The sequence below is a fragment of the Polypterus senegalus genome, chromosome 3 (assembly GCF_016835505.1).
Source record: "Polypterus senegalus isolate Bchr_013 chromosome 3, ASM1683550v1, whole genome shotgun sequence".
Lineage (NCBI taxonomy): Eukaryota > Metazoa > Chordata > Cladistia > Polypteriformes > Polypteridae > Polypterus > Polypterus senegalus.
The window spans coordinates 33,315,035-33,336,367 of record NC_053156.1 but is presented as its reverse complement, the minus strand read 5'-3'; the positions used below and the strand labels follow the sequence as shown (position 1 = coordinate 33,336,367).

General features: G+C 45.2%; 1 protein-coding gene across 1 annotated transcript in view; it reads left to right on the top strand.

Annotated features, from left to right (window-relative positions):
- LOC120525005 (acetylcholine receptor subunit beta-like) overlaps window positions 1–21,333 on the top strand; it is a 94,515-nt gene that overhangs the window by 28,385 nt on the left and 44,797 nt on the right. The window contains exons 3-5 of the mRNA XM_039746926.1: window positions 7,779–7,823; window positions 16,052–16,161; window positions 19,567–19,675. Coding sequence (XP_039602860.1) covers window positions 7,779–7,823; window positions 16,052–16,161; window positions 19,567–19,675 — 264 coding nt within the window. The remainder of the gene's footprint in view (window positions 1–7,778; window positions 7,824–16,051; window positions 16,162–19,566; window positions 19,676–21,333) is intronic.

Sequence of the window (21,333 nt, the reverse complement as noted above, 5' to 3'; positions counted from 1 at the left end):
GTGTGATGTGTATGGATTGTGTAAGGATCCAGCTTCTCTGAGACTCTGCTCTGGATAAGTTGGTTATGAAATAGGATGGATGAAATGAAATTAATAATTTCAGGCTACTTCTGAAATCTGCTCATGCTGTATTTTTTTGTTTTTATATGAGTTTGGACTCATATCAGGTAAGCCATTCCTCACAATCATACCCCTCAGGATATCTCCATTGGTGTCCATAGGTGGTACTTTTTATGAGCAAAGAAGCCACTTTTTGAGAAAAGGATGAATTTTCTCAATAGCCATTTTATGCATAATTTATGACATTCAGTATCCCTATATCTCTCCAGGGTCTTTATTTTTGTGGCAGCATCATAGTAAAATTGAGTCCCTTTCTAGAGTAAATTCTGTCTACAAGGGCAAGTTCTAATCTATCTAGCTGTAATTTATCCTTTTCCTCCACACACTCATGTGTGTTTCCTGATAAAGAAGTTAATTTCCCATTTCAAGAACCAGTTTCCATTGCTAAGGTCTAGTATATTCTGTATGTGAGGAATCTGCTTCTACTCCACCCATGTTTGTCAATGTGCCTGATGGTCAATCTGTACCTTGTGAGTGTTAAATACACTTAATGCCTTCTTGACACTCTATTAGGCTGAGCTTATCAAGCTAAGTGGGTCACCAACACCTATTGTGATCTGGAATCCTCTTTAATAAAAGCCCTGTGTGCGTCCAGGTGTCCGTGTGTGTCTTTTGGTGAAGTGCGCATGCACGAGGCTTGGTGCGACACGCACGGCCGACATCATGGATGCACACACACTGGAAGCTGGACACACAGTGAATGGCGTAGCCGCGGCCACACATGATAAGCAAAAAAAGGACAGCATTGCTGGGGAGAGTGCTGATTGGGTAGTCGCGACTGCGCACATAAAATCCATTGCTGGGGAATCGCTACATATACTGCCCCATGCATGTTTACTAACTAACTATCTATTAACAACATGCCACCCAAAAAAAAGGACACGTCAAGTAGGACAAAAGACACAGACACTCAAATCGTATATAAGTAACATCTCCTGGAAGAATGGTCAGCTCAGCAAGTAAACATCAACAAAAGAAAGACAAAGAAAAATCCGAGCAAATAGATCGATTGAAAAAAAGAAAATGAGCGTCAGAATATTCCCCGTATTGATTTGGCTCCCTACTCTAATAATTTCCCCTTTACCTCTAGAAGGCGACAATTTCCAGTTACATTAGCCTTTGCCATAACAATTAATAAAGCTCAAGGGCAAACCTTAGAAAAAGTTGCCATTTACTTGCCAGAACCAGTATTCAGCCACGGTCAGTTATATGTTGCATTATCAAGAGATGTTGTTGTCAACGTTGTAGATGGTCCTGAACAAGAGTGTTTACAAAAAATGTTGTCTATAATGAAATTTTATTGAAATATTTCCTGAGGTAAAAAAAATAAAAACATTTTCCTAAATATCTTCTTCAGATATTGTGTATTACAGATTGTTATAAGGTTTTACACTAAGGCAATATTAATTATACTTACTGTATTGTCATATACATTTCTATTTTATTTTACTTTAGGTCTTGCAAAAATATTTTTAACAAAAAAATTAAGACAACAAACAGAATGAGGTCAAGGTCCCTTGCCATTTAATATAGACTGTTCCTAATAATGTTTATGCAATACTGTTCTAGCGCCCGTTATTGTAACGGGCTTAATGTCTTGTCAACAAATAATATGATAAGAGATTGAAACTTCAAAAAGCACTTAAAAACAGGCCAATGCCCTCCCTGGCCTACCCAGGAAAAGCTGTATCAAAGACAGCTTGACCTGTCAACTCCATAGGCAGATGTGAGGTCTGTTCAACTCTAAACATGAGGAACTGAACTGGCTTTTAAAGTTTAAAATATACAGAATAAGGAGAAAGAGAAAAAGTTACTTCTTATTTATTATTTTTACCCCAGAAACTGTAAGTGCCAACATAATAATAGGCTCCTTAGCCAAAATACCTGGCAACAATATAATACTAGGGTGTTGTACCGTGTTAGCCATTATGAATGTAGAGAAAAGCCAAGCAAAATGACACCTTTTATTGGCTAAGGAAAAAGATTACAATATGCAAGCTTTCGAGGCAACTCAGGCCCCTTCTTCAGGCAAGATGTAATCAATGCCTTTACATTACAAAATTACATCTTGCCTGAAGAAAGGGCCTGAGTTGCCTCGAAAGCTTGCATATTGTAATCTTTTTCCTTAGCCAATAAAAGGTGTCATTTTGCTTGGCTTTTCTCTACTGGCAACAATATGAAATCAAGGTTAAAGCTATTGTATAAAACAACGTACTACCTTTACTGAAGTTTACAAAATGTTCTCAAAGGTTCAGAAGCAGTGTCTTACTGAATAAACAGTGAACTTTGTGAGCTGGAATGTCAAAGGTCCCAATCATGATCTAAAGAGAAAAAAAGTATTTTTTTACCTTACAGGTAAAGTCAAAGATGACAAAAAGAGATTTTGAGTATTTTAGTAGAAAAAGAACAGTCAAGGAGGAGGTAAAGTGAATCAGGGATAGTAAAGGGGAATTAAAAATATAGACAGTGAAATAGCAGATGCTCTAAACTTGTATTTTTCTGAACATTTTCACAGTTTTAACCTCCCAGTGGTAACAGGGACTACTAAGGAGATACTTAGTAATTTAAAATTGAAGAGGTAGAAGTGCTACTTAGATTAAATAAGCTGAAATCAAACAAACTACCCGTACCAGATAATATTTAGCCTCGAGACCTGAAGGGGGTTAGTCTGGAAATATATGAACCTTTAATGCATATTTTCAGGAAGTCACTGTGCTCTGGGGAATTCCAAAATACTACTATACCATCAGTCCTCATTAACCAACAACTCCCACACTTTCCCAGAAGGGCATTCCGTATTCTTTCAGAGAGAATCTAGTTGCCTGAAGTTTAAATGACCCCACATAAAGCAGAATGTGTGAATGTGACTGTAACCTGCAATAGAATGGCATCTTGTTAAGGTTATGTTCCTGCTTTTATTCATGCCCCTGTGGCCCTGGACTAGATTAAATGACTAAATGAATGATGAATGACGTTTGGGTTTTATTTGCTTTATCTATCTATCATGGTCCAGAACTTCTCTATATTCTGTGTGGATGTTGTGTATAAAGTAAAGTGTTTGGGAAGTGCCCTGCAGGTCAGTTCAGAGCTCTCAGGATGACAGCTGGCTACTCCAGCAAATTCCATGGCATGTTAATCTCCAGCTGGGCTGTGTAGCTTTAAATAGAAAGACAGCTATAACATGAGCTGTAAGCACAGATATGACTGGCATCATCATTCAGAGCCAGCCAAGTCACCTTGCCTAGGATGGTTTCTGTCTTTCTGTTTTGGGTCCATGCTGCTGGTCAGTGTTAGTGGAGGCCAAACATGAACAACATAATGAACTTTTCTTCAGCTGAATAAATGTGCAAGGTTTCTGTGGAACAGACAAGGTGTTTCGACTCTTGTTTCCCTGTTGCATGGTAAACACTAAACTGTCGTGTGTTCCACATTATCTTCAAGCTAGCCATTCTGCTTGATCTGCAAATGGAAACATTTCCTGTCATCTTGACTTTGAGCCAGGCAAGGTGGACATCATGTGTCCACATTATTTTATAGTTGGAAGTTTGATTAAGCAGTAGCTTGTCATGATCTAAATCCCTAGAAAAGTGAAAAAGGTACAGCAATCACTTTCCTTATTGAATAAGTGTGGCACTGTAGTAAGCTCTGCTGGCTCACAGTTCCAACTTTGAATGCTATGTCCTGTTGTTGTCCATATTTTGTCTGCATGTCCTTACCATGTTTTTGTGAACTTTCTCTCAGGTAGTCCAGCTTTCTGCCCATATCCCAGTGTAAACAGTGTGTGTTTAATTAGTCAGTGATTCTGAGTTGGCCCTGTATGAGTAAGGATGTGTGCATGACATGGCCCTTTATTAGACTGGTGGACCATCCAGTGTTGGTTCCTGTTTGGTGTCCCATACTGCTGGGACTCTTGTGACCGACCTGGAATTGGATCAAGTGGGTTTGACATTGTGATGTTATACCTTGTGGAAGTGGAGAGTGCTAAAAACCTGTTGGGGGCAAAACTGATTGGTTCTGTTTATTTTTTTTTATTTTCATCAGTTTTGTGTGTTTAGCCAGTAGGTGTTTTTATTGAAGGCTTCGTTTTGACTTCCTTGCTAGTTTCATTCAATGTGCTATGACGTATGGCCGTGGCCCTTGCCCGGCCAGGATGGTGACATAGTGGAATGACCAGGGCAGAGAGTATATTCAGGACATTACCTCCTCCAGAACACTAGAGGGCAGCCTCCCTGGGTTGCAGCAGTGCCTCGGACTCCCACAAGGCTCCTGGGGAGTTGGGGTTTGGAGCAGCCTGGCTGGGTTCCATGGGCGCTGCCAGGGGGCATTGCAGGAAGGCTGAACCCTGTGCGACAGGACTTCCACTATACTCGGAAGTGCTGCCAGAACAAGGTTGTCAAGCACCTTCTGCGTGACCTATAAAAGGAGCCAGCCACCACTACTCTGGGAGCCAGTGTCAGGAGGAGGTGGACAAAGCTTGCTAGAGAAGGAGTGGAGGCAAAGAGAGAGAAAGAGAGAGCAAGAGAAAGAAAGAGGAGAAAGAAAAGTGTGCTTTTGTGTTGTGTACGACGCTTGAACTGTGCTGTATAGGTAGGAAATGGGGCAAGACATTTCCCATGAGGAAAAAGGAAAAAATAATAAAGTATGTGTGCTGAACTTGAGTACTGTGTCTTTCTGTGTCGGGTTTGGATGGCAGGAGCGCCCTCTGCAGGTCACAGTGGTTCAGTTCATACTTTTGAATACCTTTTGCAATTATTTACTTTTTAAATTGATTAGCCATGTGATGGAGGAGGCATTCCTGACAGGTTTGTTGAGACATTGTGCTTCTTTTGAGCTTAAGTTGCTTCCCAAGGAGTCAGCAGGGTTGAACACTACAATGGCTACTGTGGACTGGTAGAACGTTTTAGCAGCTTGCTGCACACATCAAAAGGCCTGTGTCTCCTTAGCAAGTCCAGTATGCTCTGGTGCTTCTTGTACAGCACTACTGTGTTGTCAGATCAGTCCAGTTTGTTCTTCACGTGGACCCCTCGGTACTTTTAGCTCTGTACCACTTCCATGCCCTTCACCTGAATGGTCACTGGAATGTGAGACTCTTTGGCTCCTTTAACACCTAAACATTAGTTTTATTCCATCATTTTGTAACATCTTAACATTAAACTATAGCCTACTCCTTACATTATTAAACCATCCCAGAAATTAGATTTTCCCACTAAGAAATTAAGACGTTTCAGTACTATTCATGATACAAAGACTCTAATTCATACATTTATTTCTAGCAGACCTGGCAGTTGAATGTGAGATTATCAGTTAGGGTGAGATGTGCTTCCTTTGTTTTTATATGTGAGAGCATCAATGCAGTTGACGTGTTTTCTTACATCCGGTTTGCTTGAATTCTCCTAGAGGTTTGTCCAGAACTTCACTGGAGTCCACCTGTGGCTCATTAAACTGATTGGACATTTGTAAAGACTCACAGCCATAAATATAAGGTCCACAATTCACACTGCATGTCAGAACCAAAAGCAAGTCATGAAGTCCAAGGAACTTTCTTTAGACCTCTGCAATCACATTATGGTAAGGTACAGATCAGGGCAAGATGATAAAATTATTTCTAAAGCTTTGAGTGTTCCCAGGAGCAAAGTAGCATCAGTAATTGTGAACTTTTAAGAAGTTTTGAATCACTAAGACTCTTTCTTCTTCAAGTTGGCCATCGGGCCAAACTGAGTAAACAGTGCGAAAGACAGCTGTATACCGATAATTCTGTTTCTGATCAGTTGCTGAAGAGCTGTGATTCCCCACTCAGATACAGTGATATAAATGTTTCAAGTGGTGCAGTGAGAGTAATATGGAAAAAGATGATCCGCTGTGGCAGCCCCTAACGGGAGCAGCTGAAAGAAGAAGAAGACGGTGCAATGAGAGTAACGACGGTAAAGCAGCTATGGTATTTGGAATAGTTTGACCATTCTGTGGACCATTATATTGTTACAGGTTAATTACAATCAGATGCCATAAACTAATAAACAATATGCAGTTAATTTCAGTGTATTTGATAAAGCCGTGTGAGGGATGTGGATCTAAAAAAGAAAAGGAAACCACACTGGAACAAAAGCACTGCTTTAACGCTGGGTGCCACCAGTTTGTAAAACCGAGCGGAGAACTTGCATACACCAGGGTTTGAGCTACCGTGAAAATGTGCGTGGCTTTACACCAAGTTTAAGTTTTAAACATTGCAATTTGAGTGTGGAAATGCGAGTACACAACATTTTTGTGCGTATGCACTGTTCATACAGGCCCCTGGAGAGCAGACCGTTGGGACTGGTGTTAAGGATTAACAAAGGATTACAAAGTGATTGTGGAGTTCTAGGTGGAATGGAGAAGCTTCCAGATAATTAATTTAACGCATTATGCTTACTAGGTTTTCCCTGACTCTAGTAAAAGAAAAAAAAACAACAAGCATTAGATGAAGTTAAGATGGTCCACATGGGATGGGTGAGATCAATCCTATTTTGTAAAGAAAACAGAGACTATTGCCTTGTTTGGTGGAAAGGTTGAAAATAAGACTCATTTTACATCTGTATACATAGATAAGTATGTTCCAGTATCTGTAGATCTGTAGTTGTTGATGAGTTAAATCAAAATTTTAAAAATATTTTGGTTTTGTCACACCATAAGTTAAAGTGCTATAGTTTTGCTTTTTTTTTGTAATCATTGAGAGCAGTCCCAGCAGTCCAGGCCTGTTTCCCCAAGATGGAGGATCTCCTCTTTCTTTTCTTTTCCAGTTTTTTTTGGGAATATTGTAGAATTCAATCATGGAGTGTTCATAACACAACTTGGTGATAGTTGATTATTACAACATGGCCAACAGCCAACCTTGGGGAGGATTGGCTTGGATCAGCTTATGAAACAGAGAACTATGATTGCAGATGGTGTTGCCTGTGACCCCAAGTAAGCAGTATGAGATGAAGCCTGCAACTTGAATGTGCAGGCTGGGGACATAGCAGAAAAACATCGTTGGAGCTGCATGGAAGGATATGTGGAAGATCACTCACTCTACAGGAAAACTCACACGTTGGAGCGAGCGAGAAGCGCTACGTTTCACAATGTATTAGGGTTCCAGCATGAATGCACAAAGTCAACCAAACATATTGTTATACAGTGCAATCACCAAAGGACAGCACTAAAAAATATCTCAACATCAATGTAAAGCAGAAAACAAAAATGACTTTTGTAAATTTCATTTTTTTTAATTGTGTTGTAGATAATTAATTGATGTAATTGGAGGAAAAGTAAATCAGAAATTAATATGTGAAGGTTATTGTTTTATATACTATAATTTATGTGTTTTAAATGTTCTCTTTTCACTTGTGTTTTTTATCAGTTTTACTGTGAAGGTTTATGTTTCTTGTTCATATATAATAACACTGGATAGGCCCAGGAAAATAAGTAGTGAGCCGGGTGGAAAGGCCAATGTGCCATTACTGTGCTTTCCAGTTCGTCACGTGGATTTGTGTACCTATGGGGGTGATGTTACACAGTCATTCCTATTTCCCAAGCCATCCTTTCCTGTTGAGAAATGAGGTAGAATTGGGATAACATATGGCCACAATGAGTGCACCTTGGCAGAATTTATATTTCAGACTCAGAGTTTGTTTTCTTCTTTTCAGAATGAGAAAGAGGAAGAAATGATTACCAGTGTATTCATGGACATGGTGAGTTGTGTTTTTCTTTTAGTTCAGAAATTCGTAATGTTTGACTCATCTCCCTGCATGAAAGATACAGCAGTTTCATACTTCTGTCTGAAGTTACGAACACTTGGATGTTTGTATGTTGTTGTTTTTTTTTAACCTCCTATGCAGCATCTTGGGTTTGATTTCAGCAAGGGGTTGTTGTCTATGTGGAATCTGCATGTTCTCACTCTGTCTATATGAGTTTACATCCGTCATCTCCAAAAACATGACATTTCGGTTGATCGACCATTTCAAATTGCCATGTGTAAGGGTGAATTATGGGTAGGAGCAGGCCCTGTCTTTCTTTTTTAAGTACGTTGTCCCAGCCATTATAAAAGCAATATACAGTACAACAGTCCAGTTGGAGAGTCTCAAAAGAGTGCAGAAGCCTCCAAGTATGTATGTATATACAGCATATATATATGTATATATATATAGATATAGATAGATATATAGATATATATATAGATATATATATATATAGAGATATATATACATACATATATATTGTGAACGCTGGCCCCGGCACAGACAGACGGACATCATATTGTCACCACACACCATTTATTATGTACAATATTTACAAAGTTTGTGCTCACGTGCACCCCCAGTGCCTTCTCGCACCGATCTCCCCAAGTCCAGGCCCACAGTCTTTTGTGCCTTCCTGGCCGCCTCCCGTCCTCTCTCTCAGCTCCGTCTACTTCCTCCCGACTTCCACCACCGACTGGAGGCGGCCCCTAAATAAGGCTCCCGGATGAGCCCCAGGTGTTTCCGGCACCTGTTCCTTAGCCACGCCCAGCGTGGCGGAAGTGCTGGCTGCCTTCCTGGCAGCTCTCCGGCGCCACATAAAGTCTTCCCCGGCACTTCCTGGTGTGGCGGAAGTGCGGGCTCCCGGGATAATTAGGCACAGAGGCCGCCTGGCGGTGGCCACGGGTCCCTACAGGGCTGGGCTTCCATGCCCTGTACCCGAGGCCCCCTGCGTAACCAGGACGGACGCCCCCACTCTGTCTGGAGGAGGCACTCGCCCTCCTCTTGTCCTCCAAGGCGTCCCGGCGGGCTCCAGCCCCAGCCGCGGACCGTCGGGATAAACCGGCATCGGGCGCCGCCTGGCGGTGACCACGGGCCCCTACAGGGAAGGGCTTCCATGCCCTCAACCCGTGGCCCCAACAGAACCAGGACGGGCGCCCCTCGCGGTGTGGAGGAGGCACAAGCCCTCCTCTCGTCCTCCAAAGCGTCCCGGCGGGCTCCAGCTCCGGCGGCGACTGCATGGGATCAACGGCATCGAGCGCCGCCTGGCGGCAACCGGGCCCCTACAGGGTAGGGCTTCCATGCCCTCGACCCGTGGCTCCCAATAGAACCAGGGCGGGCGCCTCTCGCGGTCTGGAGGAGGCACAAGCCCTCCTCATGTCCTCCTGGCGTCCCGCGGGCTCCAGCCCCAGCCGGGGCCACAGTGCCCCACCGCTAGCGAGGACACGTGGGTCGAGCGGCACAACCGAAAGGGCAGCGTCCCGGCGAGGGTCCTACTATGCCCCAGGGTCCAACCGGGCACCCTGGGACATCCGTCTTCGGCACCCCGCCCGGCAAAGCAGCGCCCCTGTGGTCTGCGCCGCTCTCGCCCCCGCTGTTCCCCGCAGTTGGGACACTATTGGCCTCTCGGCGTGGAGCCCTCCCGCGGAGCGGCCCGTTCCAGGAGGGCAGGTCCCTGACGACGTCGTCCTCAGCGCTCGTCGGGGCTTGGGCCTGTGGAAAAAGGAAAAGAGGGCCAGAAGCACTGCCAGGACACTCACCCGAGTGCCCTGCGGTCTCCGTACCCGCAGTGCTCCTGCCCCCTCCGACAGCCCCTGACTTGCCTGCTGAAGTCCTCCGTCGCAGGTTCCATGCCCGTCCGCCTGTTGTCGCGGCACGCTCGCGGCGGCTCGCCCAGCCGCCCAGGGGATCTCCTCTGCCCGCACAGAGGGCGGCCCTTCTCGGGCCAGCGCGCAGCGCCCGCGCCCTCTCTATCGGAGGAACCGGCATTCACCCGCCGGTTCCTCCTTCTTTTCTTGGGCGTGCTGGCGGTCTGGGTCTGAGCACAGCAAAGCTCAAATCCAGCCCGTCTGCGTCCAGGCAAGCGACAGGAGACAGCTGCAGGCTTGGGCGCAGGGCGCTAGGACCCAGGGCACTCAGCAGCCCGATCCTACCAGCCCCTGCATATTGAGCTCCTCGCCTCGCTAGCTGTCTGCACCGGCGTCTGCTGTCGGGAGGTTGCTTACTTGGAGCTGATCGTCCGTAAGCGGTCACAGCCATGTTCGGCAAACCTCCCCGCTTGCTTTACGGGGGCGGTAATACTCACCACCCCCGCCGTGTTCTGCCGGCCTCGGTTCCAGCGCCCGCGCCGATCCTCCGTCTCCGCGGCGTCTCTCCGACAGCGACCGCCTTTCCGTCAGCTGCTCACACTGGCGGCGAGAACACGTAACAGCTCCTCTAAGGGCGGCTTGGCGGGCGAAGGACTCCTCCGACACCGCCGAGCGCTGGTGGAGAGAGAGACAGGCGTCGGTGAGCTTACCTGTCGATCGGCTCCACGCGACGCCTGCCTCCTCTGGGCCACTCCCTCTGGCCCAATCGGGTCTCGTTTTGGCACGAGATTGGCGTTCCTAGGTCCCGCCTCCATCCAATCCTCGGCGGGCACACTAGACACACCAGCCAACCCCGTGCCTGTCAGCGGCGGGACATCCGGCCCAGCGGCCATTTTGGCTCTTTCCTCCCTAGTGCGGCGACATGCTGGCTCTTCAGGTTGCAGCGTCTCCCTTTCAGCAGCTCTCCCGGCTGCTGCGGCGCTAACGAGGCACCGCGTTCGACAGGCCCCTGCCACCGACAAGGATCCGGGCGGCCCCTGCCTGTTAAAGAAAAACAGGCGGGCCCTTCCCCTGCGAGCAGGAAACTTACCTCCCGGGTCCTGTCTGTCCGGGGAAACGTCCCCGGCATGGCCTCGATAGGCGGCCTGCCGTCCCGGGCGCCTTCTGCCACGACGTGCTTGCGGGAGCCGCTGCACTCCAGCAATGCCCATGGTCCTTCCTCCGCACCTGGGAAGCTTCGGCCATAATGCGGTCGGCGGCGGTCTCGGGGTAAAGCGCTCAGCGGGCTGTGCCGCAGGCGCTCCTGCGCCAGTGTGTAGGGTCGCTGCTGCGCGGGCGTTCACAGACATATTTGTTATTAACAAAGCAGGTCCCGTCTTGTACCAGGCGGATCATCCGCACGACTACGCCACTGTGAACGCCGGCCCCGGCACAGACAGACGGACATCATATTGTCACCACACACCATTTATTATGTACAATATTTACAAAGTTTGTGCTCACGTGCACCCCCAGTGCCTTCTCGCACCGATCTCCCCAAGTCCAGGCCCACAGTCTTTTGTGCCTTCCTGGCGCCTCCGTCCTCTCTCTCCAGCTCCGTCTACTTCCTCCCGACTTCCACCACCGACTGGAGGGAGGCGGCCCCTTAAATAAGGCTCCCGGATGAGCCCCAGGTGTTTCCGGCACCTGTTCCTTGGCCACGCCCCAGCGTGGCGGAAGTGCTGGCTGCCTTCCTGGCAGCTCTCCGGCGCCACATAAAGTCTTCCCCGGCACTTCCTGGTGTGGCGGAAGTGCGGCTCCGGGATAATTAGGCACAGGGCGCCGCCTGGCGGTGGCCACAGGTCCCTACAGGGCTGGGCTTCCATGCCCTGTACCCGAGGCCCCCTGCGTAACCAGGACGGACGCCCCCACTCTGTCTGGAGGAGGCACTCGCCCTCCTCTTGTCCTCCAAAGCGTCCCGGCGGGCTCCAGCCCCAGCCGGACCGTCGGGATAAACCGGCATCGGGCGCCGCCTGGCGGTGACCACGGGCCCCTACAGGAAGGGCTTCCATGCCCTCAACCCGTGGCCCCCAACAGAACCAGGGCGGGCGCCCCTCGCGGTGTGGAGGAGGCACAAGCCCTCCTCTCGTCCTCCAAAGCGTCCCGGCGGGCTCCAGCTCCGGCGGCGACTGCATGGGATCAACGGCATCGGGCGCCGCCTGGCGGCAACCACGGCCCCTACAGGGTAGGGCTTCCATGCCCTCGACCCGTGGCTCCCAATAGAACCAGGACGGACGCCCCCTCGCGGTCTGGAGGAGGCACAAGCCCTCCTCATGTCCTCCTGGGCGTCCCGGCTCCAGCCCCGGCCGGGGACCACATATATATATATATATATATATATATATGGATATGTATAGACACACAAATATATACAGTGGACACCGGTGGTGAGGGATGCCGTCAAGCTAAAGAAGGAGTCCTACAGAACCCTTTTGTCCTGTGGGACTCTGGAGGCAGCTAATAGGTACCGGCAGGCCAAGCGAAATGCGGCTTCAGTGGTTGCTGAGGCAAAAACTCGGGCGTGGGAGGAGTTTGGGGAGGCCATGGAGAACAACTTTCCGGACTGCTTTGAGGAGATTCTGGTCCACTATCCGGCATCTCAGGAGGGGGAAGCAGTGCATTGTCAACACTGTATATGGTGGGGATGGTGCACTGCTGACCTTGACTCGGGATGTTGTGGGTCGGTGGGGAGAGTACTTCAAAGACTTCCTCAATCCCACTAGTCCCAGATAGTTGAACCTCGGATTCAGGAGGAACAGTGTGGTTTTTGTCCTAGTCGCAGAACAGTGGACCAGCTCTACGCCCTTGGCAGGGTCCTGGAGGGTGCATGAGAGTTTGCCCAACCAGTCTACATGTGTTTTGTGGACTTGGAAAAGGCATTCGACCGTGTCTCTCGGGGAATCCTGTGGGGGGTGCTCCGAGAGTATGGGGTACCGGACCCCCTGAATAAGGGCTGTTCAGTCCCTGTACAACCAGTGTCAGAGCTTGGTTCGCATTGCCGGCAGTAAGTCAAACCCGTCTCCGGTGAGAGTTGGACTCCGCCAGGGCTGCCGTTTGTCACCGATTCTGTTCCTAACTTTTATGGACATAATTTCTAGGTGCAGCCAGGGCATTGAGGAGGTCTGGCTTGGTGGGCTCAGGATTGGGTCACTACTTTTTGCAGATGTTGTTGTCCTGTTTGCTTCATCAGGCCATGATCTTCAATTCTCTCTGGATCAATTTGCAGCTGAGTGTGAAGCGGCTGGGATGGGAATCAGCACCTCCAATTCCGAGACCATGGTCCTCCGCCGGAAAAGGGTGGAGTGCCCTCTCAGGGTTGGGGGAGAGATCCTGCCCCAAATGGAGGATTTCAAGTATCTCGGGGTCTTGTTCACGAGTGAGGGAGGAATGGAGCGGGAGATTGTCAGGCGGATCGGTGCAGCATCCAGAGTGATGCAAGCTCTGCATTAGTCTGTCGTGGTGAAAAAGGAGCTGAGCTGTAAAGCAAAGCTCCCAATTTACCAGTCGATATACGTTCCTACCCTCACCTATGGTCTTGAGCTATGGGTAGTGACCGAAAGAACGAGATCGCGAATACAAGCGGCTGAAATGAGTTTCCTCCACAGGGTGTCTGGGCTTTCCCTTAAAGATAGGGTGAGAAGCTCAGTCATCCGGGAGAAGCTCAGAGTAGAGCCACTGCTCCTCTGCATCGAGAGGAGTCAGATGAGGTGGCTCGGGCATCTGATCAGGATGCCTCCTGGACGCCTCCCTGGTGAGGTGTTCTGGGCATGTCTAACCGCGAGGAGGCCCCAGGGAAGACCCAGGACATTCTGGATGGACTATGTCTCTTGGCTGGCTTGGGAATGCATCAGGATTATCCAAGAAGAGCTAGTAGGAGTCGCTGGGAAGAGGGAAGTCTGTGCATCTCTGCTCAAGCTGCTGCCCCTGCGACCCGATCTCGGATAAGTGGAAGAGGATGGATGGATGGTATCTGGATGATGTATTCATTTTCAGTAACAACTGGAGATCTCATTTTGTCTGCCTGCAGGTGGTACTTGACAGTTAGAGGCTGCCAGGGTTGACGGCTAATGCTAAGAAATGCAGACTGGGTATGTCGGAAACCCATTATTTGAGAAATTCCATGGGGAAAGGTTTGCTCAAGCCTCGAATGGACAAGGTGGGGGAGGTGCTTGTGTTCCCACGTCCCAAAACACAGAGGCAGGTCTGTGCCTTCCTCAGGCTCGCAGAATACTACAGGCAGTTCATTCTCAATGTTGTTTGGACCAATGCCTGTGACAGATCCTTCTCAGACCTAAAAACCGCTTTATTCTCTTTCCGAAATTTTTTGCGAAATCTGGACTTTTCGAGGGAATTTATTCTCCAGACAGATGTAAGTGCTTTCAGTTTAGGGGTAGTGCTTTCACAATGTTTTGAGGGTGAAGAACACCCAATCATTTTTCTCAGTAGGAAACTGTTTCACAGGGAATGCAATTACTTGACCATTGTTGAAAGATTGCTTAGCAATTAATTGGGCTATGGAAGCCCGCCGTTACTACTTGTGGAGATGCCAGTTTACCCTAATGACTGACCACGCCTTGCTCCAGTGGCTGTACAGACAGAAAGATATTAATGCTTGGCGCATTAGTTTACAGGCATTTGCTGTTGATGTTTGCCATCGTGCCTAGACAGTCACTGTGCCCACACTGGTGTGGACAAAGCTAAGGATTGGTGGGGGGACTTGTAGTGTGAGATTTCTGAACTCTTTTGAGACTCTTCCCAACCAGACGACATGCAGAAGTGAGACTGCTGCATCTGTTAAGGGCTGCTTATATAGATTGCTTAAAATATATTTTAAAAACTTATTAAAAGGCTTTACTTTAGAATGTGGCAATTTAACATATACCATGATCATAAAATAGCATTGACTTGAAAAACTTATCTTTTAATACATTTACAGCTGGATCATTTATTACCAGGATGCTGCAGTGTACTGTAGATCTGTGCATATACGATAAATAATCAACTTAATCAAGACATGTAAAAAATGTAAAGAAATGTATTAGAAAGCAACCTTTATTTTTAACAGTAACTGTGACAAAATGCAGAAAAATTATAAATAAATCTAATGAAAAATATAAAGAAACATTTAATTACTTTAAATAACTCAGAAGCACATGTGCCATAAATATAATGTGTTTCTTTGCACTGTCTACGCTTGTTGCACACAACACATTTGGTAGTTGGCGACCGTTTTCACTCAGTGGATGGCATAAACTTTAATGTAGTGCTGGCAGTCATGACAAATCACTCACCTTGTGGAAGTTTTCTGCATCAACACCTGAACCTGTAGGTTTCACATTATTCAATTCTTTTTTTTTTTTTGTCACTATGTCGATCACTGTCATTTTCATCAAAATATCCATTTTGCAACAGATCTAGTTGTTTCAAAACATAAGTAACTTTATGCCTTTTTTGTGACAATATACAGTATCTACAGACTGTCTATAACACTGTTCTCTGCAAGCTGTTGCCACCAAAAAAAAAATATTGTACGGCTCTCCACTAGATAGAGGCACTATGGTAGATAGTATTAATGAGCAAACTCTATGGTGTTCACTTTGCCTTGAGTTCAGAGAAATCACGGAAGTGTTTGCAAATATCGCCAAACTCCGCAAAATGCATTAAAGTCAGAGGGGAAGGACTAACTAAACTATATTTGACTGGATTATAATGTTGTAATCATCTTTAAAGTGGCCTTTAGTAGGAATATCACACACAGCAGCAAAGATCGCCATGTAGCTGGCTGCATCTATAGTAGCTGTATACTGAGGTATGAATTATTTTGTACATCACGCTTGACTTACGAGTTAACTGTTACCTTGCATTCAAAGTCTTAAGGCCTGTGGTGCACAAGGAGTAAATGTGTAATCTGAATTATATTTTTGCTTTATATGCTACTTTTATGTGCCTTATAAAGTGTCATAATGTTCTGTGTGAAAGACTCTACATGAAATAAGAACTGCACAAACATAATCCATGTCATTATCTAACTCACTTAATCCAGACCAGGTTTGAGCATTGTGAGGCGGGAGGGGTGATTTGTTGAAGCATGTTACCACTGTGCTACCATACTGCCCACAATATGATCTATCTATCTATCTATCTATCTATCTATCTATCTATCTATCTATCTATCTATCTATCTATCTATCTATCTATCTACCTTAGTGTCCTGTGAGTCTGAATATTTGTTTCTTTTGCATTTTGTATTTTAATTTCCCCATTGGGAAATAATAACTTTTACAACATCTTATTCAGCACCTACAATATGTAGACTTTTAATACTTTGTTTTTTAGGAGTGGACCGATTATCGTCTATCCTGGAATCCAGAGGACTATGACAACATCCTTGTCTTGCGAGTGCCCTCTGGAAAAATTTGGCAACCCGATATTGTCCTTATTAATAAGTGAGTACTGATTCCTTTTCTTATCATTTTGATGAATTATGCTCAAAAAGCAAATGAAAAAGAGAATATACCTGATGGCCAAAAGTTTGTGGACACCTGACCATCATACCTATATGAGCTTCTTGGACATCCCATTCCAGAACCCTTGACATTAATATGAAGTTGCCCACCACTCCATTCCCCTTTCATTTGTGAGGTTAGGTACTTATATTGGACAAGAAGACCTGGCTCGCAATTGCCATTTTAGTTCATCCCAGAGATGGTGGTAGGTCAGGGTGCTTTGCAGGCCACTAGAGTTTATCCTCATTTCTTTATGGGCCTGACTTTGTTCACAGGGGCACCATCACACTAGAACATATAAGGGCCTTCCCCAAACTGTTGCCACAAAGTTGAAAATGCACACAATGCGCACAATTCCCTTAAAAGTAGTCTGTATCATTAAATAGACAATTCATTGTTACTGAGGGGTCCAGCCCAAACACTGATAAGAACCCCAGACCATTATCCCACCTCCACAGGACTTTCCAGTAGGCACTATGCAGTCCAGAAGGCAGTGTTCTCCTGACATCCACTTAAACCCATGCTTTAGATCACTCCAGGTGACGCCACTGGGCATAGCAATTTTGGAATTGTGTGGCGCTGCTCATCCATGTAAATGCATTTTGTGAAACTTCTGATGCACAGTTCTTGTGCTGAGGTTGCTTCCACTGGCAGTATGGAACTCGGTTTGCACGCGTCATGTACTTTATTACTCTGTGGCCAGGTTCTGTGAATTTGTGTGGTCTACCACTTCATGGCTGAGCTGTTCAAGCTTCCACATGTTTCCACTTTACTGTGGCATTCACAGTTGACTGAGGCAGATCTAAAAGAGTAGACATGTCATATTGTGATGTGTGGCAAAGGTGGAATCCTTTAACGGTGCCACATATAAAGTCCCAGAGCTTTTAGTATGACCCATTCTATGGCCAGTGTTTCTCAATGGATATTGTACAGCTAGGTACTCATGCACCTATTAACAATGAAACACATGAACACAGTCATTTGGACAGGTGTCCATATACTTTTGGCCATATGGGGCATTTGAAATTGTGTATAAATATTTGTTACTAGTTGTGCTACCTGCCTAAGATGAGTTGAAATCTAAGTAATTAATGTAAACCTCAGTGTTAACATTTGCAGTGCTACTCTCTTATGTCTCTGATATATGCCGTTTGGTATGGGATTTGTAAAAGCAGTGGTAATGTTTGTGACGTGCCACTTGTTGGAATAGTTATGCAATGCATTTTTTAACTACAAATTTTTGTGATGTGCCATTTGTTGGAATGACAAATGCAATGCTTATGTCTCTGTTATATGCAATTTATGTATGGAATTTGTAAATGGAGTGTTTGTGATGTGCCATCTGTTTATATTACTACAAATGTTTGTGATGCATCATCTTCAGGAATAACAGAGACAAAGCAACCAGATGGACAAACAGACACTTATCATTGTTTTTATTTAGATAGATAGATAGATAGATAGATAGATAGATAGATAGATAGATAGATAGATAGATAGATAGATAGAGTGCATCCGGAAAGTATTCACAGCGCATCACTTTTTCCACATTTTGTTATGTTACAGCCTTATTCCAAAATGGATTAAATTCATTTTTTTCCTCAGAATTCTACACACAACACCCAATAATGACAACATGAAAAAAGTTTACTTCAGATTTTTGCAAATTTATTAAAAATAAAAAAACTGAGAAATCACATGTACCTAAGTATTCACAGCCTTTGCTCAGTACTTTGTCGATGCACCTTTGGCAGCAATTACAGCCTCAAGTTTTTTTGAATATGATGCCACAAGCTTGGCACACCTATGCTTGGCACACCTATCCTTGGCCAGTTTCACCCATTCCTCTTTGTAGCACCTCTCAAGCTCCATCAGGTTGGATGGGAAGCGTCGGTGAACAGCCATTTTAAGATCTCTCCAGAGATGTTTAATCGGATTCAAGTCTGGACTCTGGCTGGGCCACTCAAGGACATTCACAGAGTTGTCCTGAAGCCACTCCTTTGATATCTTGGCTGTGTGCTTAGGGTCGTTGTCCTGCTGAAAGATGAACCGTCGCCCCAGTCTGAGCTCAAGAGCACTCTGGAGCAGGTTTTCATCCAGGATGTCTCTGTACATTACTGCAGTCATCTTTCTCTTTATCTTGACTAGTCTCCCAGTTCCTGCCGCTGAAAAACATCCTCACAGCATGATGCTGCCACCACCATGCTTCATTGTAAGGATGGTATTGGCCTGGTGATGAACGGTGCCTGGTTTCCTCCAAACATGACGCCTGGCATTCTCACCAATCTTTGTCTCATCAGACCAGAGAATTTTGTTTCTCATGGTCTGAGAGTCCTTCAGGTGCCTTTTGGCAAACTCCAGGCGGGCTGCCATGTGCCTTTTACTAAGGAGTGGCTTCCGTCTGGCCACTCTACCATACAGGACCTCTGGAGCTCTGACAGAGTGACCATCTGGTTCTTGGTCACCTCCCTGACTAGGGCCCTTCTCCCCCGATCGCTCAGTTTAGATGGCCGGCCAGCTGTAGGAAGAGTCCTGGTGGTTTCGAACTTCTTCCACTTATGGATGATGGAGGCCACTGTGCTTATTGGAACCTTCAAAGCAGCTGATATTTTTCTGTAACCTTCCCCAGATTTGTGCCTCGAGACAATCCTGTCTCGGAGGTCTACAGACAATTCCTTTGACTTCATGCTTGGTTTGTGCTCTGACATGAACTGTCAACTGTGGGACCTTCTATAGACAGGTGTGTGCCTTTCCAAATCATGTCCAATCAACTAAATTTACCACAGGTGGACTCCAATTAAGCTGCAGAAACATCTCAAGGATGATTAGGGAAACAGGATGCACCTGAGCTCAATTTGGAGCTTCATGGCAAAGGCTGTGATTACTTATATAAATGTGCTTTCTCAATTTTTTTATTTTTAATAAATTTGCAAAAACCTCAAGTAAACTTTTTTCACGTTGTCATTATGGGGTGTTGTGTGTAGAATTCTGAGGAAAAAAATGAATTTAATCCATTATGGAATAAGGCTGTAACATAACAAAATTTGGAAAAAGTGATGCGCTGTGAATACTTTCCGGATGCACTGTTGATAGATAGATAGATTAACTTTATATGATAATGTTGAATATGAAATAATATAGAAAACCAAAAACTGTTGCATGGTACCAAATGGCAATTATCTTTTTAAAGGAGACCAGCTCTGTAGCTATGACTAGCTGTCCATGTTGACTGCTCATGTGCTATGATCTACATTAGGGGATATACAATATATTTTGAAAACAGTGCAACACCAAACATCTTGTAAAGCTTAGACAACTGATCACATTTGTTGGTGTTTCCTATAGCAATGATGGGGTGTTTGATGTGTCACTACGCATTCATGCTGAAGTCTACAGTGATGGCCGAGTCACCTGGCATCCTCCGGGCAGTTTCCGAAGCTCCTGTAGCATCAAGGTAGGAGGACTCCGGTTTGTTTCTCCTGATCATAACTCCTAGCTCCCTAACCTCTCATTTACAGTAATTCTACAGAAAAGAATATTTACTCATCCTTAGTTGATGATAAATGAATATCACTGGAGACCAGCCAACTGAAATTAGGAATATTTATAATCGACAGTTCTATACACCTAGAAACCGTGACCTTAACAAATGATGCCTGAAACCCAAAGGACTATAATTTTCAGTTTGAACTATACAACATTGATCTTTCATTTTTACCTGCTCAAAGTTAGTGCATCTCAAAAAGGGAAGAGAGCTTTGTGAAAATGAGAACAGGAGAAATTCAGGGTATACTGTATGTTAGGTACCTTTAGTTTTGCCAGCAGATACTAGTTATGATGCTCCCTCTACTAGAATGCAGAAGATAACAAAAGTTTACAAAAATTTCTGGGAATCAACATTGGAAATATCTGTCCAGGGTTAATGACCTGAGGGGTGTAAAAGGAGATGCATACCTGAAGGCAAACTATAGTAGGTGCAACAAGAACAGAAACAACAACAACAAAATTTATTTCTATAGTACATTTCCATACAAAGCTCAAAGTGCTTAACAACACGTAGTTACATGCAAAAACAATACAATTTAGATAAGAATAATAATGAATAATAATACTAATAATAAATAGTATACAAAAGATAAATAAATTGCAAATTTACATAAGAAAGATTTAAAATTAGGGGCTGCACGGTGGTGCAGTGGGTAGCGCTGCTGCCTCGCAGTTAGGAGACCCGGGTTTGCTTCCCGGGTCCTCCCTGTGTGGAGTTTAAATGTTCTCTCAATGTTTGCATGGGTTTCCTCTGGGTACTCCAGTTTCCTCCCACTGTCCAAAGACATGCAAGTTAGGTGCACTGGCGATTCTAAATTGTCCCGTGTGTGTGTGTGTGTGTGCCCTGTGGTGGGCAGGTATCCTACCCGGGGTTTGCTTCCTGCCTTGAGCACTGTGTTGGCTGGGATTGGCTCCAGCCTACCCCCATGTCCCTGTAGTTAGGATATAGCAGGTTGGATAATGGATGGATGAAAGATTTAAAATTAAGAGAAGTAGTCCTTAAATATAGAAATGTTTTTAAATCTTTAAGTGACAGTCCATTAATAAAGTTACATGGCCATGGTGGGCAGAAAAACACAAAATCTGCAGGGGTTTAAGGCCAAAAGACATCCCTGCCCCCACTGAGCATTCTACCTAATATAAATGTTCTTAAGAAGTTCTTTATTGCTTGTTTTAAGGCTCATCTTAAAGAACTTTGGGTGTTGTGACAAGTTGGGTATAACATCACAGGCAGCTGCAAGTGTTTCACTGTTTTGTTGTCAGGAGGAAAAAGGGAAATATACAAAATATACAAGTTGAAGTAACCTCTGTCAAGGAATATTTAAAACACTCAGCTAATCTGTAATTGAAGTTGCACAGAATGTTTCTCTGTGTTAAGACACAGGAGTTTGAAAAGGAGAAGGGAGATATTCATGACTGTAGAAACTGTAGAGTGATGAAGCTGACATCACATACAATGAACATTTGGGAAAGGGTTATACAGAGAAGGCTTAGGGAACAGACCACCATATTGGAGGAGAAATTTGATTTTAGGGAGGGAGAGGAACAACTGATGCAGTCATTGCT